Here is a 20,319-nt window from a genome sequence, read left to right as displayed (position 1 = left end):
ATAGTATTCTTTGTTTTCTTAATTATGTTGGTTAGGTCAGGGTGTGACATGGGGAATGTATGTGGTTTTTGTAGTGTCTAGGGTGGTTGTAAGGTTTAGGGGGTTTATTAGAGTAGTTGGGTTTATGTTTAGTATAGTAGTCTAGCTGTGTCTATGGTTGAGTGTAGGTATCTAGGAAYGTCTATGGTTGCCTGAATTGGGTCTCAATTAGAGACAGCTGGTTATTGTTGTCTCTGATTGGGAGCCATATTTAAGGCAACCATAGGCTTTAGCTGGTTGTGGGGAAATGTCTATGTTGAACGTAAGTAGTTTGTGTGTGCACTTGCGTTTGTAGCTTCACGGTCGTTTGTTGTTTTTGTATAGTTTGTATAAGTGTTTCGTTTCATGTTCATCTTCGTCGTTCTAATAAAAGAAGATGGCTTATTTTCCACATGCTGCGTTTTGGTCCGTCTCTCCTCCACACGATCGTGACATAATTACAAATACTTATGATGTTGAACGAGCACAAACTCTTCAACTAAATCGTTTTTCTACAGGAACAACTCGATTTAGCCAAAACTAAATACGATAAAGTCCACGCAAACCTAGATAACGCGACAGATTTATCTACAAACAGGAGCGCGCAACTTGATAACATGCATGCAGTTTTGATGAATATTACTCAAAGCAATAATGTTCTAGTCGTAATGCTGCAGACCAAAGCGATCAGTTAATGAACACAATGACTAAGTTGGATGACAAATCAGCAGAACTCATTGAAGTCGCTGACCAAATGAATGATGAGAGAACTCAGGTGATGAAGATGGAAATATTGATTTCTAAGCAAGAGGAAATCATCACTGAATCTCTCGCTCCGATACAGAGCAAGCGCGGCACTCACGTGTCTAAAATCGGTACTCTAAGCACCCAAGTGGACTCTGCTATGCAGCAGAATACCACCCTTAGGTACCATCTGGAGGAATTCCAGAACAGCGTGACTACCCAACCAAGCAACCGGAGCTCGGTACACAAAGGAGTGAAGACGAAAGAAGGTTTCAGACTTTGCCTCTCGTGTGTCCCTCAGTCTTCTCCTCTTGGCCATATGGCACAGAGTAATATGGCGCCTCCTCGCCATCAAAGCTAAACCTTGGCTTCTCCTCTTGGCCTTTCAGACCTAATTTCCCTACAGGATGAGGCCAACCCTTTCCACCTGCTGGGCACGGAACGCCTTGACAAACTCGTCAAAACCTTCCGCCGCTTTGATCCCGTTCCAGGTAAGCCAACAACACTGAGACGTTCCTAGCAGACATAGACGACGCCTTGGATGGCTACCCGAACGCTACGGGTTCTGACAGGCTTTATCTGTTGAAGCGAACCAATAGACGCGTTACTAGGTTAATTAGTCTACAACAGCAACACGTGCAAAACGACTACGCTAAACATGCCACAGCTTTGAAAATAGAATGTGAGTCGCAGAACCGCTGAAAACACGACAGCTCACTGGTTAACACTGTCAAACAAGCTCGGAATGAACACCCACAAGCTTACTATCATAGGCTTCGTTCAGCTTACTTTGGCCAACTCTGAAAGAGTGAAAAGAGCTGTTACCATTCAAACAAATGCTTCTGTCGAACATGTATCCCAACTTCATTACCTTCTTGGCCCCTACAGCCCACGTTGGCTTGCCAATCTTACATCTCAGAGAGCTTGCAAGCACAGCTTTTGAAGCATCAAAAGTACGCGACGCTAAGAGCCCTGACATCTCGGTTTTGAAGTTTTACCAGGAGCACTCACTCCAATTAGAGGGTGCATTATCAAGTATTAGAGCGTTGGCAACAATGGTTTCTACCACAAAACCACGAGATCAATACCCACTGCGGTCAAAATAACTGTAAAGTACGTCGCTATCGAAACGACTACCGCTACAATCTACCTAATCGCTACGTTCCTGCACCCAACCCACACAGAGTGTCAGAGCACAAGGGTAACAAAGGGTTCAAGGACGATCATAACATAGACTGATGTTCTCGAGACGTTCTACTTCATGAAGTACTAAAGCTAGTAAAATGTGAGAAAAGGGAAAAAGATAAGTCAGTAGGACTAGACGTGGAATTGCGAGACAACAGGTCCGCTGGAATTAACACCCTTAGCAAGGACGTTAACAATCAAATAACTCCCACTCTCACTCGTGACCATATCCAGGGCCCACTCGATCAAGAAACAAGTCCACGGGATTTGTCTATTGTCTATAGATCAAAAGGTTGTGAAGGAACTTCGCAGAGCCAATTCCACTCAAAACCCGATAAGTCGATCTGTTTTCACCATGAACAGAAATGACACATCACGTTGTTGCGAACATCCACTCCACTTTGTGGGGAATATGACCACTAAACACAACTCAGAGGCCATACCTGGAAACAGTCCTGGAGGACTGCTTAACCTGTCATGCGCTAATTGATTCGAGCTAAACAATATCGCCCATCTCTCAAACGTTGTTTAATGATCTTAAAAGGGCTTTGAAGCCAGCTAAACGTTGGTTAAAAACAGAACGATGCGACACCACACATTGAGGTTAAATTAACTCAGACTACCTCACCTCTCACATTGAGACTCATGCTGAAACTACACTTCCAGGACGTATCGCTTGTTCACCCTATGTATGTTACCAGCCTCGAATCTGAACACCTGCTACTCGGAGCAGACTTGATGGATCGTTTACTCCCACTGATGGATTGGAAAACCAAACAAGTATGGTCACAGTGCCGTCTCCAATGACCACACTGTCTTCTCCTAACGCTAGCTAAAACACAGTCCTCCACGAGGGGTATCTGTCGAAAGCACCCCTTGGGAAAAAGACGTTTCAAAACCTCTAGGTTCAGAATCTGACCCAAGGATATATTACAATATCTCATCACATTCAATTAGCAAACCTGATTGACCATTCTTTTCATGATTTTGAGGCAGCAGTCTCTGTGAATGAGCAACTTCCCTCCTTGGAGTCGTGCAATACTGCAGCTGAGATGAACTTCTCTTGTCCTTCGAACACTTCTGCAAGCACTGCGGCTGTCTCAGCAATAATAGCACCGACGGGCCGAGTGTACTCTGCTTCCGATGATACATTTTCAGCTTTGTGGGGGATTGGTACCCTTTACAATGACACTAACGGGCGTCAGTTCCGCAACTGACCTGATGACTCCCACTGGTGAAACGCTGTGCGATATCGCAGACAGATATCCTTCTCTCAGTTTGCAGGTACTGGAGAGGTTGCCACACACAGACACTGTGGTGACTGACAGGCCTCGACAACCACTGAGCATTTTGAAGCACAAACACCAGGAGATTTAGATGAAAGGTTACAGCCAATCTAATAACAACGCAGCTGCTGACAACTCGTACAAAGGTTCTGACCTTTTCATTTGTGCCAACCGCTGGTGGGGGGGTCCCGAGACAAAGGGGGGGAATACTAGCCCAGACCCATGATGAGCCTCGTCGTGGCCGTTTGGGGGGGTTCGAGACTATGTGCAACACTGTACGAGGCCGCCAGAGCAGGAAACAAATCTAGTTGAAAACTTCCGATGAGAACAGAGAGCAGCGGACAGGCCCCTCGACGGGCATAACCTTAGAACACGTTTGAGATATCCCTGAGGTGTACCATACTGGTCGTAAAAATAGTCCAGTGGACTTTCCACCTCTAAAAAAAATGCCAACAATAATCATTCCTTGCCATGTGTAGTTTCAATTACAATGCAATTAGTAAAATGCTCTAATCATGTATATGTTATTCTGAAATGTAGGATACATTTCAGAATCAATCGGTAGGATAACTTGTCCCCTTGAGTACCAGTACCAATGTCAGCACAGTCAGTCCAGCCACAATCGGTAAGAAGGTTAGAGACTTTACAAGTCAAATTGCTATTGATAACAGCAACAGAGGAGTTAGTAGTCACTCAGATTGCAACACATGGAAGGGAATCTCCAAAACTGATGATTAACACACATGCCACTAATAAATAGAACCCTCCAGGAGGAAAGTTATTAGAAGTCATGAACCATGATCACACCGCGTACGACTGGTTCAGTGCTTATAGAGTACTTCCGTCGTGAGGTTAGCTCCTCCGTGGAAAATAGACTCCTTCATATCTATCGCCACTACAATGGTGTAAGACACATTGACGTGTAGTAAAACTACTACAGGTACCCGTAACATATGTCTTGAGGTCGACATCAATTCTTACTGACCTCCAGGCATGATTTAAATAATAAATCAAAAAGATAAGGATAGGTCTCCCCATGAGACCCTCTCCGGGATACAGTCTTCTGGGCTCTGGGTCTTGCTGTATCCTGTCGGGCACAAAAACTGAACTCCCTCCTATTACCTCTGCAACCGTCCCCTACTCTCCACTGTCTGCTGCCCTTCTGGCAGCTTTATGTGACTTGACAGCTGGTGAGCAATCAGCCCTCGATTACTCACCAACTCCCAATCAGCCCCAATTAGTCCTGGCCGGAGAGCCCGTCGAGACCTGGCACATCCAGCAGATGAAGCCATCGCCTTGTGATGTATACTCCGTCTGTCACCAGGCCTCGACGAGTCTCCCCCTGGTGGCTGACCTGCTGTACGCCACACAGGATACTTGATTTTCTTTCCCTTGGCATGTGCGCCTGTGTAAGCATAAACGCGCATGTACAACGGAACATTTAACAAGTATTTATCCTAAGATCACTTAAGGGTCCGAGCAAAATACCAGCCTTGGTAAAGTTTAAAATTTACTCTGAGGCCTTTGACTCTACAGCTACCGTACTCACCAGTTTCTCCCCAGAGGTCCATAGGTCATCCCTGTAGACTGTCCGAAGCTGATACCTTACAGCTGTAGACTTATCATATAGTTATCAACTTAGGATAGTGCCCTAAGCAACACACCACTATGTAGGAACGCCCTAGATATGACATGAGACACAATGCCATGATAGAGTCACTTAGCCAAGACCTTGGACGTATATACTGTAGAATACAGTCTAATTAGAAGATTAAGGTGTGGTAACTGTATATTTTGTTTATCTTTTGTTTACGCACGACAGTGTCTAGGGTTTACCGAGAATGGTGCGAAAAACATCCAGTCAGCAGCAGTCCTGTGGACGAAAACAGCTCATTGATGAGAGATCGAAGGAGAATTGCAGGAATCATATAAGCTAACAGTCGGGTCACAAACAGGTAGCAGTGGTGTGCAGAACAGCATCTTGGGAGGCCCAACTCGTTGGTTCTTGTCACGGATGGGCTATTGCAGCAGACGACCACACCTGTATCCAGTCCTACCAGCTAAAATGAAGAAGAAGTGGCTCCAGTGGGCAGGCGATCACCAACACTGGACATTTGAGGAGTGGAAAAACATTGCCTGGTCCGACGAATCCCGATTCCTGTTGTGTCATGATGGCATAGTCAGGATTTGGCGTAAGCAGCATGAGTCTATGCCCCCATCCTGCCTTGTGTCAACAGTACAGGCTGGTGGCGGTGGTGTATTTGTGTGGGGAATGTTTTTCTGGCACACGTTAGGTCCCTTGATACTAATTGAGCAACGTTTTCATGCCCCTAAACATTTATTTGGGGTTAAGGCAGGTTTTAAACATGGCAATATAAGACATTTCATAATGAAAGAAACAGATCCTGTGGCTCACCTGTTAAGTCGTTTGTCTCATTTGTTACACAATAGCAATACCTTCTTGGAAACATGTTGTCCGTGATACTTCTGAAATTAGAAACTACAAAACAAACTCATAAGAAATGAAAAAGGAACCCTTTGAGAAACAGTTCAGTGTGTCCATTACATTTTATTTTACTGATTAAATACTGTACCAACATGCTAGCTTTAACAGACAGTACTTACAGATGTAGGATCTTAATTATATCACCCTGTAGCAGGAGAACATTTGAGGTTTAAAAAGGCTTCTGAAGTTGCTAATTTCCACTTTGAAATTTCAGACTTGATTTCCCCTTGTAAAAATATGTATCAACCACAACAAAAATGTCCATTAATTATAATTGAAAAGAGAAAGGAAAATGCCGCACACTGCTGCTCATGCTCCCAGGTGATATTTATTTACAACGTTTCGACCCTTAGGTCTTCATCAGGCATCCATATCCCAGGTGGGGGAGGAAGGTCCTATATATACCTCCTGAAACAGGAGGTAAAAAATGTATAACATAGTTTCACAATATTAACATTCAATGTATCAAAATATATGATCATACACAGGGAATGTGATCAAGAAAGATTCCCTTTGAAGGGGTGTAAATGCAAGTAATTTACCCATCCCCGCACAGGACAAAGATTTAAGATCAAGGGCCTGATTACTTGCATGTCCACCAATGTTATTTACATGTTGAAATATCCTTGTTGTCTGTCTTACATAGGGAAAACCCATAGAAGCTTTAAGACACGGATCAGTGAGCACCGCAGCAATATACGGACAAAAGTCCAGTTGCTGCTCGTTTTGTACAAGCTGGACATCCTATTCGTTCTCTGAGATATATTGGAATAGAAATGGTCAAGATTTTTTTTACTTAACAAGGCAATTTAAGAACAAATTTGTATTTACAATGACGGCCTACCCTGGACGACACTGGGCCAATTGTGCACCACAATGGTGGATGTGATACAGCCTGGATTTGAACCAGGGACTGTAGTGGCACCTCTTGCAGTGAGATGCAGTGCCTTAGACCGCTGCGCCACTTGGGAGCCCAAAGATGCCCCGCTTCGGAGGGAACATTGAGAGGACACTTTTTCAAAGGGAATCTTTGTGGAACCACAGGCTCAACACACTGTCTCCTCTTGGCCTTAACGAGGAGTTTGACTTGAAACCGTTTTTATAGTTTCAATATGTCTAAATGGTGTCTTTTTTAAAATCCTAATTGAATATTGTATGTGTATGTATATTACTTAAAAATATTGATCACATTTCCTGTGTATGATACAATGGATACATTGATTGTTAATATTGTGAAACTACGTTATAAATGTTTTACCTCCTGTTTCAGGAAGCGATGTCACTGAGTACTGCCCCTATATATAGGACCTTCCTCCCCCACCTGGGATATGGATGCCTGATGAAGACCTAAGGGTTGAAACGTTGTAAATAAATATCACCTGGGAGCATGAGCAGCAGTGTGCGGCGTTTTCCTTTCTGTTTTCCATGGGTTTTCCTACAACTCTAGCACCTGCGGAAAGCACCTGGAACTGCGTATGTTCTTCAGCTTTTGTAATTATAATCCACATAATAATTCACATTTTCCTGCTGTAGCAAACTGGCTAAAATTAAGATCCTACACCTATATATGTGTTAGTAATACATTTGTGCTACAGGATGATTTCTCCCCTCTTTTAAATACGTTTTATATCATCAGCTTAATCCGAGGCGCTGCGCTTCTACCAGACCTCGGTTTCAAATACTTAAAAAATCAATTAAAATACTTTATCTGTGTCTGGTTGAGCTTGCCTGGCTTAAAAAAACATATAGAAAAGTGAAAAAACTACAAACGCTTTGACTTGATTTTTAGTATTTGAAACCCAGGTCTGCTTTCTACTACAGCTATCATTTAGCATTACTTACTCTAAATTATAAAATTAGAGATGAATATTGTGTTATTCAATAGACTATGGTTGACATGATGTGCTAAGGGAATTAGGCAAACATGATACTGATCGACAGTATGTCAAATCATGACAAGGTCTTAATGAAATTGACAGTGATGATATAGAGCAGTGGTTTCCAAACTATGGGTCAGAACCCACTAGCAGGTTGTGGCAAGGGGTCTAGATGGGTCACGGGATGACATATCTTGTCCATTTTACAAATAATTTGATTATTATACAGTCAATTACATACAAATAGGCAAGAAGCTCGTACGCAAATCTTCATAAGGTTAGTTAGGGGGAAATTACAGTTTTCTTTATTTTTTACAATCGCTTACACACTGAAAGTGGTACTTGAGGCACACTCAGTGAACTCATTAATTAATGTACCTAATCTTCAGACCAAGTCTGCAAAACTGTAAGTACATTATCTGCTTTACACTCAGTTTGCAATTGTAAAACGCACTTTTTGCAAAACACTAAACACAGTTCTCTACATAGGACACATCATTTAAAACTAACAGGTCTTGTGTTTCGTTTGGAAAACACTGCCATTCAAAATGCCACACTCATTTACCATTTACCTACACCCAGTGCTCATGTGTGAAAACACTTATAGCTAATTTCTTCACTTAGAAATCAGAGCTTGAACATCCTAAATAGAAACTGTTCGGAGGAGACTGCGTGAATCCAGCATTTGATAACGCCTGCTGTAGAGTACAACAGTAAGTTAATTTTTCAGGCAATTACTATTAAAAACTACAAGAGTGAACTTTGACCATAAGAGCTGGCCAGTAAGAAGGGCTATATACAGTCAGTGTAACAAATCAGATTAGAATCCATCACCTTATCACGCGCGCACGCTCACACAGCTGTTCTACCTATCTAAGGGCAAGCCATTCACAACATGCCTGGCATGGAGACTGCAGCAACCAACATGCACTTGCAATATAACACCCTAACAGACACATCAGAGCTACAGATGGGGGAGTTGGATAGTGGTTACTACAATGGTTGTTGAAGTCATAAATGATGTGGTTGTTTACTGTTATAGACCAGTAGAGTGAGCTTGTGAAGAGCCAGGGAGCTGTGTGAGGTCACACTCAACAAAGAGAAGAGCTGACTTGAGCCTAGAGTGGGGGAGACAAATCGATAAAGATTAAAGGGGAAGTTCTGTATTTTACAACTTTATGTTAGATGCTTCATCAACCTGAAAGTAGCCTTTAAGGGCAGCTGAACTCAAAAAAACAACTTCTCTGGTTGAAAATGGCCTATGTTGCATCAATATTAGTTCGAAACATTGATTCTATTGTAAAAATGTACTACAAAGTGTAAATAGCATAATTTTGGTTAAAAAAGTCAGTATCTTCCAAAATTGAGATTTAGAGAAAAATGTGACGTTCCCAGATCCTTGGATTTTTTTTTTTTACCTTAATCTTTAACTCTACATTTTTGTAAAACGACCTGTAAGCATTTCACTTTTAGTCTATACCTGTAGTTTACAAAGCATGTGACAAATACAATTTTATTTGATTCAAGATTTTCCATAATCATGGTAGCATCCACATTAATTTAGAAGTTTTAACATAAAGTAACTCCAAAATGACACAATACATTATTTACCATTCATTTATATTGGGGACAAAATAATCTGAAACACAACCAAAACAAACTGCAAATGCATCCAACAAAGCTTGATGTAGCCATTGCGTGCTAGGAATATGGGACCAAAAACTTTTGAATACTTTATTTATAATAATCTTTAGGTGTATCAAACGTTTGGACCCCTACCTTTTTGAGAGAGAAAAGTGTTTGAATTATTTATTTTGATAAAGTCATTATTGCTCATCTTTATCAAGGGTGTCAATAATTTCGGAGCCCACTATAACAAACAGAACACACACACATCGAACCACACCCCCAAGACACACATTTCATTTTTCTTAATGAGCAGCAAAAAAGCCCAGGCAAAATCAGTGAGTTCAGCTGCTCTTAAAAAAATCATTGCATGGTTTCCCTTATCACTTCCATTGATTGTTAGCTAGCGGTGGCTAAAGTTAGCTGAAGTTTATCATATATGCATAGTCACTATAACTATACACTCATGTACATACTACCTCAATTGGGCCGACCAACCACTGCTCCCGCACATTGGCTAACCGGGCTATCTGCATTGTGTCCCACTCACCATCCGCCAACCCCTCTTTTACACTACTGCTACTCTCTGTTCATCATATATGCATAGTCACTTTAACCATATCTACATGTACATACTACCTCAATCAGCCCGACTAACCGGTGTCTGTATGTAGCCTCGCTACTTTTATAGCCTCGCTACTGTATATAGCCTGTCTTTTTACTGTTGTTTTTATTTCTTTACCTACCTATTGTTCACCTAATACCTTTTTTGCACTATTGGTTAGAGCCTGTAAGTAAGCATTTCACTGTAAGGTATACATACACCTGTTGTATTCGGCGCACGTGACAAATAAACTTTGATTTGAAGTTTGTAGTGGCTGTTTAAAGAAAACCAAAATATTGATTACAGTTTCTATTGGCCCATAGACTAATTTCAGGGTGAGGAATGTTGTAACTTATTGTAAAAGAAACACTAATGAAACGCTGTTCTTTATAAACTGATCTTGTGCTTTTTAAGTTAACCCGAGCCTTAAAAATCTTTGAGGTGGAATCTTCCAGACTCCAACTGAGGTGTGCAGGCTGCGCGTTCACAGTTGAAATGACATCATGATGAGACAACTGCTTTAAAAATGAATTGCATTTTGGTGACTTACCTAATTGTGTTGAATTAATTAATGTATTGACCAAGGGAGTGAGATCTATGGAAGTTGGATCAATATACTCTGCCGGGATTTCTGGGAAGGAAGGAAGAACAACATTGTTAATGTGAGTAGATACAGTTAACTTATGAAACTCTAATATGCCAATGCCCAAAATGTATCACAGATTCAACTTTATCGCATGTTCATTGCTTTTCTGAAGCAAAACAAGACCAAATGTCTTTAAAGTAAACAATTTGATAAATATGTAATAGTAGTGAAAAATCAACCAATATGTGAACCCTAAAAAAAAGTCTGACCATTCATTTTAACTTTACTGTTTTAAAATTGTTCCAGAGATCAACTATTTCAGTGATGCTATTTTAAAATTGTACATCATTATGGTGTCATATTATTGTCATAATGTCACTGACTTTCCTAGTTAAATAAAGGTAAAAAAAATATATATATATAAATGTGGGTGTGTAACAAATGTCATGTCATAACTACCATAGCTGTTTCCGATGCATAGCAAGTAAGCCATGTCACCTGACATTCAGTGATACAAGATGTCATGACATCTTATGACATTTGTTTTGTCATGTTTATGACAATATTATGATGAACAGTTCAAATATATTTTATTTTATTTAGTATACACATCAGAACATAATGGAGGTTTGTTTTTGGAAGTGCACGTTACCTGTCGACGCTAGAAGATCCCTCTTATATATTTCCTCCTGGTTGCCATGTCTTTGAGCTGCATCTAAATGGTATGCAAAGTAAAATCTGATCATTATATCCACGAGCTGTCTGTTTAAACTAATAGCACACACTTCGGACACCCATGCATACCCCACAAGACATGCCACTAGAGGTCTCTTCACAGTCCCCAAGTCCAGAACAGACTATGGGAGGCGCACAGTACTACGTAGAGCCATGGCTACATATCAACATTATAGTTTTAACCATGTTTCGAGGCTATACACTGTTTGTTTACATTTACTTTGTTTACAAACGTTGGAGTAAAACAAGCTTATATTTTGGGTTCTGATGGGGTACGACAGTTGAGATAAGTTATATTCTTTAAGAATCAATTTGCACATATCATTCATTTATAAGTAAAAAAAATGTATGTAGTTACTGCAGATTGCCCCTTTAATTTTCTCACAATAAAAAGTCTCATATCAAAGTGAAATATAATATCATCATCTTCATTTTCCATTCATAATTTACATGATTGACAATGACAACAAGCAATGTTACAACATCTAAACATGAAAAAATTACCTTACTGCTAAGAATACTGTAAACATGTCCAGTGGCAAGAATAACAAAACAACAAGGCCATCTAGATGGAATTCAAGGTATAGGATTAGAGTTCAGTTATACTTATCTTCTATCACCTACCTATATGAAAGAAGATTAGGGGGAGCAGAATGGCTACACATGTCCTGAGACACAGCCTTGAGTGATTCCTTGATGCCCAAAAGCCTGCCATCATATGTGAACACCCCACTACAAAAACACAAAACAAGACATGCTAGAGCTGCTTACAGGGCATCTCAACCTAAAGTTAAATGGCTTACCTCATCAAGGGTATATAGTTATGCAAAATCAAAAAGGTTCCATGTATCACAACATTATGATGTCACGGGCAGATTTTTCCCCACTCCTCCCCATTGCAGTCAGTGACATTCAACTCTCATAAGAAAGAAATAAAGCTCCATTTTGGGAAACATAACAGATTATATAGCGATACAAAAAAAGTAGTCAATGGTTATTTTTTACAACTGCTACAGATACTAAATAAACTAATCTCGTCCCCAGGCTCAATTCAACAGAGAGAGAGACAGCTGGTAGACATTATACATCAACCCCCAAAATATTTTTTCTCACTACTATAGTGTCAGTGACATTGGCTTCAGTGATGTAATGTGTTAGAGGTTAATTTCAGAAAGACTTTGTGGTTATGTGGTATGTTATTTCTCTGTTCATAATCCTGAGGCACAGTTATAAAATTGGTATTTTGTCGGACAGTTTTCTGTGGGTAAACAAACAAATGTGTCAAATGAAGCACTTTGCTGCTTTATAAGTGACATAAGTCATGGTTCTTATTATAAACCTCTGCCCCGATAACAGTTTGCCACTGGAGAGAATGCTCAATGTCCTTGTACATCTTTGTAATCACCGATTTTCAAGGCGGTAACAGCAATGACATAAAACACGTTATACTAGTAAAACATTTGTATTTTAATAGCCTTCTTAGTTTTTATTGATTCATACAATATATTAAATACTTCTAATATTCAAAATTATAGATAGATGTCTCTAAATCCCCAAAACATGTCACTACAACTCTACATATCACTACCGGGACAAGACAATTTGCTTAAACTAAGCACTTTAAATAATGCATAAACATAATGTTTTGTAGTTTAACAGACTTGCATTATGTTGTATCATTGATAAACAGTTCAATATAAACAAAAACATGTATGATGTGTAACTATCATGTGTCCCAGCCAGGGGCATAAAGAAAAATATAAGATGAAAACGACCTTGATTTTCATGATCCATGGATGAACTAGTTTATTTTTCAGCTGGAGTTTTTTCCTAGTATCATCCTTTTTAAACGCGTCCCATCTTTTCTAGTCACTCTTAACAACATAAAGATCTTACCTCTGAATCCTGAGCCTGAATTCAGCCACACAAGTCACCCAACCACATCCAACTCCAATGGCCATGTAAGTAGCTGTAATAAACTGCCGGCATGTCATATGAGACCCGGTGGTGGCGGAGGGAAGAGGAGTTTGAATAGGAGTCTTTAATGATGGTGGAACGGTGGGCACTCCGGTTACGGTTGCACTCACCGGTAATTGGCAGATGGTCGAAATAAACCTTGGGGGCTCTGGGACACGGGAGAGGGCCTGGGAAAGACTTCTCATGGGAGAAGCCCAGGTAGCTTACTACCTTGTAAAAGTTTCTGTCATGCAGTACTCCAACTATTTACCGGAAAGAAGCAGTGCAACTTGATAACACCTCAGTTAAACCTGATGTTGAACCTTTGCTTAATAAGTCACATACACAGAACAAAAATATAAACACAACATAACAACATGAGCTGAAATAAAAATCCCAGACATTTTCCATATGCACAAAAACCTTTGTGCACAAATTTGTTTAGATCCCTGTTTGTGAGCATTTCTCCTTTGCCAATATAATGAATCCACCTGACAGGTGTGGTATATCAAGAAGCTGACTAAACGAAATGATCATTACAGAGGTGTACCTTCCCAGATAGCAAAAAATGGCCCCCCGCTTGCTATTTTCCGCTAGTGCTATGCCCAAGGCTATACAATTGTACTTCCAATGGGCGAGTGGTTTGCAGTTCAAGACATGATTTGCATCTCTGGCAGGTAGCCCCCATTCAGAGAACTGCTATTAGCCCTCGACAGACCAATTTTTGTATCTCTGGCGGACAGCTATAAGCCCTAGGCAAGCCATTTAGCCATTATTTAGAATTTCTCTAATCTCAAATCGGCCTGCCACCTTCCAGCTAGCCACAGCCAGCCTAGAGGCTGTAAACTTTTTGTTTTTTTATAAATACTTTACATTTGTTGTGATTTTAATTTGATGTAATTTTTTGGGGCCAATTTAAAAACACAATACAACCACACGTGGACAAAATCCATTTACAATCATTGCTGATGACACAAAAAATTGTTTAATTTCCAGTTTTAGTGGATCAGTGATATATTGCTTTTGCCCAAAAATAGCCTACATTTTTACCATTGATTTAATAGAAGCTACTATATATTTGAGGTTCCTTCTAGCAATAAATTACACTCCCTAAACCGCCTCACACACTTGAAGAAAAGTTTTGATCACAATGGCCATTAGGTGACAACACCTCTTAAACCCCCTAGAAAAAGTTGAAAAGTTTCAACATGTTCTTCGTAGCTACCATCCTCCATTGTCGTCACTAGTTACCACAGCCACAAAGTCATAAACCCTGCCATTTCAAAAAATGTTCTTCTTAAAATATGAGTCTAAACCAGGGACGGCGCTAGGGCTTTAGCCCCCCTTAAAAAATCAATATCAGTCAATCTTTTTTTTCAGTGTTTTTTTTTTTTTTCGTCAACCATTCCATCGCATCTTGAACTTCTTACCGGGGACCTAGGACCGGGGGAGGCTGCAGAGGCTGCACGCGCAGTGTTGCCAACTTAGCAACTTTGCCGCTATATTTAGCGAGTATTCAGACCCCTCTAGCGACATATTTTCAAAAAACCGACTAGCGTCAAATCTAGCAACTGTTTCTGGTGTTATTGGAGACTCTGACGTGAAAGCACGTATCGTTCTTACTCTTCTCAATGAGCAGCGGGTGCTGCCGTGGGCCCCACCCCCGTCCCAAAGCACTCACAGGCGGCCCAGTCCTTGCACAGCAGTCCCTCCCAGCTGCAGTCAGAGCAGGAGATGCTCATCCCTCCGCGTCCAGACTGCAAATGAATCGCGCATGCGGGAAGCCGCCGCTGGCTGATCCCGCCCTGGCTTACATTAAAAAAGAACAATTAACCTGAATTAGGGCCAGACTAGTTACCATAATTTTCTCACATTGCCATTGACAGTTTTTCTATTGTCTCTTTTTGGTCCATTTAGATTGTTAATGTAGATTGTATACAAAAAAAACGTTAAAAATGTTATGGTTAAAAATGTTCATGTTTTACTTTGACTTGTAGGCTCCTAAGTGGACCATAAGGTTAAAAACCAAACCAAATTAAGAAAACTAAACTAAAAAACATTTTTTTTTAATAAAATAAAAAATAAAGTAAAAAACTAAGTAACTCCGCCAGAGTGTGTCTTTTGGGTCACTTTTGCCGGTCCCAAGCCCGGATAAAGGAGGAGGATTGGAATTGTGACATAAAAAACAAGAATCAACAGACGAAAGTTCATTTGTAGTTCTAAATATATTTAGGGTGTTTTTTACTCACTTTTTGTCTCTCCCACGACGTTATTCCTCTTTCCTACAGCGCCCATCACAATTACATGCACATGGCCAATTATGCAAATTAGGCGATGACGTCATTTAGCGACTTCTAGCGACTTTTAGGACAGCCAATAGTTACTTTCCTTACTGAGGAGTTGGCAACACTATGCACGCGCTAGTGACTATTAGACTTTCTTTAGCAAAGATGGCTGACAAAAATACTAGGATGGAAGCAAATGTAAGTGATTATAACATCATAATGAATCATGCAAAAACATTTACAGTTGACAGGAATATGTTAGTTAATGTAAGACAAACGATTATGCATTTTTTTTTTTATCATTAAGTTAATTTACCAAAATCGCGATTTAGCAAGCTAGCTGACTATCTAACATTAGCCAGCTATGTTAGCTGGCTATCTTTTTGGGTGTTGTGACATGAGTATGAAATTGTAATTCTGGACTCCTGAAACAACCAGCAAACCAGGCTGTCATCTTGCCAAGGTCACTGCACTTCCTATGCATCATGTAAATAGTCTAAACCGGTTTATCTCAATATCTAATGCCCTTCATCTGCATTGATCTGTTAAACACAGGATAGGTGTAGTATTTCAACCAGTAGAGAATGTGAAACGCTTTATTGAAATAAGTTCATTATCCAAGTGTTATAAATACATGCATTAAAATATAATTGTAATATTATAAATGCAAGTTCAATCTGTACTTCAAAGCACATCTGTTGTGCATTATAAAAACAGGAAGAAAGAGGAGGTGGTGAGAGAGGTGGGAAAGAGGTAAGAACATAGGAGCAGGGAAGACAGCATATGATTAATGAATCATATTCATACCCAAATATTCTCTCAGTTCATCACAATTACATAATAATGTCTCTAGTCGGCCCGAAGGTTATTTTAAGAGCGTGTGAGGTGGTGATGATGGGACTGGGGGTTGGCATCCTCTCTCACATCAAAACATATCTGCAGACGAGAGACAGATGGAGAGAGCATGTTTAAGCCTTGTTTATATTTTTTATTCTAACATTGTTAGTCATCATAATAATCAAGTGAAATGCAAAACTGACCTTGGATCATTAACTCTGGGACTACTGCATCTCTGTCTGTATTTCAATGTAAAGCATCTCTTTAATAATACTTTCCTGTTGACCTGACCAAGTGCCCTCTATGTAGCCAGTTCAGATGCGGGAGGGGTTCACCAAACACAGCTGATATAACCTAGAGGATTTAGGGAGAAGAGGAGAGAGGGATGAAGTGAAGGAGAGAGATTGTTATTGAGAAAATAAGGTTTAAAGAGACAGTGTTCAACAGGAATCTGTGTGTGGCCCCACCTGGTGTCCACACCACACTAAGTGTCTGCAAGGTACTTAATGCTGAAAAACATGAACGGGCACATGAGGACAAACAATATAGCGTAGTTATAGAAATAATGAAGTGTCTTAACCTTTCTCCATGGTTGGCCCTCTTACCTATTCGTTGAAGGTGGAAAGAGCCACAGTTAAACACTTGAGCCTGGTTACTGCGCAACACAATCCATCAATCAGATTGATACACGAGTGTATAGGTGTGGGTTATAGGGTGTCTAATTGTTATTTTTTTTTCAATATGGGTGACTCTTAAGAGCCTTTTTTTTGTTGTACAGACATCACACTGCATATTTGTAAACAACAGCTGGTGCACAAAATCTAAGGAAGTCTTGCCTGAAGTTGACTATATTGTGATAAATTGCAGGCCACACTACTTGCCTAGAGAGTTCTCAGCTATACTTTTCGTTGCTGTTTATTTACCACCACAAACAGATGCTGGCAGTAAGACCGCACTCAGTCAGCTGTATAAGGAAATAAGCAAACAGGAAACCACTCACCCAGAGGCGGCTCTCCTAGTGGCCCGGAGACTTTAATGAAGGGAAACTTAAATCAGTTCTAAAAATTCTCTAAATTCTCTATCAACATGTTAAATGTGCAACCAGAGGGGGAAAAAATCTAGATTACCTGTACTGCACACACAGAGACGCGTACAAAGCTCTCCCGCGCCCTCCATTTGGTAAATCCGACCACAACTCTATCCTCCTGATTCCTGCTTACAAGCTAAAATTAAAGCAGGATGCAACAGTGACTCGGTCTATAAAAAAGTGGTCAGATGAAGCAGATGCTAAACTTCAGAACTGTTTTGCTATCACAGACTGGAACATGTTCTTCTGATGACATTGAGGAATACACCACATCAGTCACTGGCTTTATCAATAAGTGCATCGAGGACGTCGTCCCCACAGTGACTGTACATACATACCCCAACCAGAAGCCATGGATTACAGGCAACATTCACCACTTGAGCTAAAGGGTAGAGCTGCCGCTTTCAAGGTGGCGGGACTTCTGACCCGAGTCTTCAAAATACCGCTATGGCCTGCGACAACCATCAAACAGGCAAAGCGTCAATACAGGCTAAATTGAATCATACTACACCGGCTCCGACACTCGTCGGATGTGACGGGCTACAAAGGGAAGCCCGCGCGAGCTGGCCAGAGACACGATCTACCAGACGAGCTAAATCACTTCTATGCTCGCTTCGAGGCAAGCAACACTGAGGCATGCATGAGCGCATCAGCTTTTCCGGACGGACTGTGTGATCACGCTCTCCGTAGCCGACGTGAGTAAGACCTTTAAACAGGTCACATACACAAGGCTGCGTGGCCAGACGGATTACCAGACGTGTGCTCCGGCATGTGCTGACCAATTGGACGAGGTGTCTTCACTGACATTTTCAACATGTCCTGATTGAGTCTGTAATACCAACATGTTTCAAGCAGACCACCATAGTCCCTGTGTCCAAGAACACAAAGGCAACCTGCCTAAATGACTACAGACCCGTACGCACTCCGTACGTCCAAGTGCTTTGAAAGGCTGGTAATGGCTACATCAACACCATTATCCAAGAAAACCTAGACCCACTCCAATTTGCATACCGCCCAAGATCCACAGATGATGCAATCTCTATTGCACTCCACACTGCCTTTCCCACCTGAACAAAAGGAACACCTATGTGAGGAGCTATTCATTGACTAACAGCTCAGCGTTCAACACCATAGTACCTCCTCAAGCTCTCACTAAGCTAAGGAACCTGGGACTAAACACCTCCCTCTGCAACTGGATCCTGGACTTCCTGACGGACGCCCCAGGTGGTGTGGGTAGGTAGCAAACATCTGCCATGCTGATCCTCAACACTGGAGCTCCCCAGGGGTGCGTGCTCAGTCCCCTCCTGTATCTCCCTGTTTCACCCACGAATGTATGGCCAGGCACGACTCCAACACCATCATTAAGTTTGCAGACGACACAACAGGTAGGCCTGATCACGACAACGACGAGACAGCTCTAAGGGAGGAGGTCAGAAGACCTGGCCGGTGGTGCCAGAATAACAACCTATCCCTCAACGTAACCAAGACTAAGGAGATGATTGTGTACTACAGGAAAAGGAGCGGCCGAGCACGCCCCCATTCTCATCCGACGGGGCTGTATGTGGAGCAGGTTGAGAGTGTTCAAGTTCCTTGGTCCACCATCACAACAACTAGAATGTCCAAACACACCCAAGACAGTCATGAAGAGGGCACAACAAAGCATATTCCCATCAGGAAACTAAAAAGAATTTGTGTTGGGTGCCTGAGATCCTCAAAATGTTCTAACAGCTGCAACATCGAGAGCATCTTGACGGTTGCATCACTGCTGGTAACGGCAATTGCTTCAGGGGTAGTGCGTACGGCCCAGTACATCACTGGGGCAAAGCTGCCTGTGCCATCCAGGACCTTACACCAGGCGGTGTCAGAGGAAGGTCCTAAAAATTGTAAAAGACCCCAGCCACCCCAGTCAATAGACGGTTCTCTCTACCTAATCGCATGGCAAGCAGTACCGGGTGCCAAGTCTGACAAAAAGGCTTCTCAACAGTTTTTTACCCCCAAGCCATAAGACTCCTGAACAGAATAACCAAATGGTTACCTGCATTTGCATTGTGTGCCCCCCAACCCCTCTTTTACGCTGCTGCTACTCTCTGTTTATCTATATGCATAGTCACTTTAACTATACATTCATGTACATACTACCCTCAATTGGCCCGACCAACCGGTGTCTGTATAAGCCTTGCACTTGTTTTCAAATGGATTTTTTACTGTTTACTGTGTTTTAATTTCTTTATTACCCCCCCCCCCCCCACACACACACACACACCTTTTTTTCGGACTATTGGTTAGAACCTGTAAGTAAGCATTTCACTAAGGTCTACACCTGTTGCACGTGACAAATAAACTTTGATTTGATTGATAGATGCAAGAGCACACATATGTTCATGTGTAGCATGTGACAATAACAGGATCATATCAAGGATAGCATCACAAATGAATACATAAATACCACTCAAAGCTTATTGTGTTGATGATTTGAATCAGCTGTGCAGCGCTAAGGCAAAACAAAAATGTACACCCCTTTGAGTCCCCAGGACCAGGACTGAGAACCACTGATCTTCATTGGGACCTCCTCATATGTAGACAGGCTTTCATAGTTCTCTTTATCTGAGGACAGAAAACCTCACAAGAAGGAGACTTCTTTAGTCAAATTACACTGCACTGAATGTTATGTTACTATTATCTCCGTTCTCACTTCTAGGGACAGGAACTACACAAGTACCTTCCCTATCCAGAATAGTCGACTCTCTCACTTTGACAGTTGGGGTTGCTATCCTTTCACCCTCCTCCATGGCTGTTAGCTAGCTACCTACAAATGCATTTGGAGTTTGTTTTTTACAGTGATAAATACGTCAATATAGCTAGTCTCTAAACCTAACCGTAATGACACTGCTAACCCTGACCTGAGATTAAGATAGCCAATTTTGACTTTGTGGCTGTGGTAACTAATGTTAGTGGAAACCATCGTTCATCAAGTTTTCAAACCTCTT

General features: G+C 41.3%; 1 protein-coding gene across 1 annotated transcript in view; it reads right to left on the bottom strand.

The window, feature by feature from the left end:
* The window catches only part of LOC139023565 (HERV-H LTR-associating protein 1), a 66,933-nt gene extending 53,681 nt beyond the window's left edge, over positions 1-13,252 (bottom strand). Inside the window, 6 exon segments of the mRNA XM_070436969.1 lie at positions 5,650-5,733; positions 8,651-8,734; positions 10,397-10,477; positions 11,085-11,147; positions 11,792-11,899; positions 13,064-13,252. Of these exon segments, the coding sequence (XP_070293070.1) occupies positions 5,650-5,733; positions 8,651-8,734; positions 10,397-10,477; positions 11,085-11,147; positions 11,792-11,882 (403 nt within the window). The 5' untranslated portion in view covers positions 11,883-11,899; positions 13,064-13,252.
* Between the last annotated feature and the right edge of the window lie 7,067 nt (positions 13,253-20,319).

This window comes from Salvelinus sp. IW2-2015, linkage group LG33 (assembly GCF_002910315.2).
Source record: "Salvelinus sp. IW2-2015 linkage group LG33, ASM291031v2, whole genome shotgun sequence".
Taxonomy (NCBI): Eukaryota; Metazoa; Chordata; class Actinopteri; order Salmoniformes; family Salmonidae; genus Salvelinus; species Salvelinus sp. IW2-2015.
This window is presented reverse-complemented; position numbering and strand designations above follow the sequence as displayed.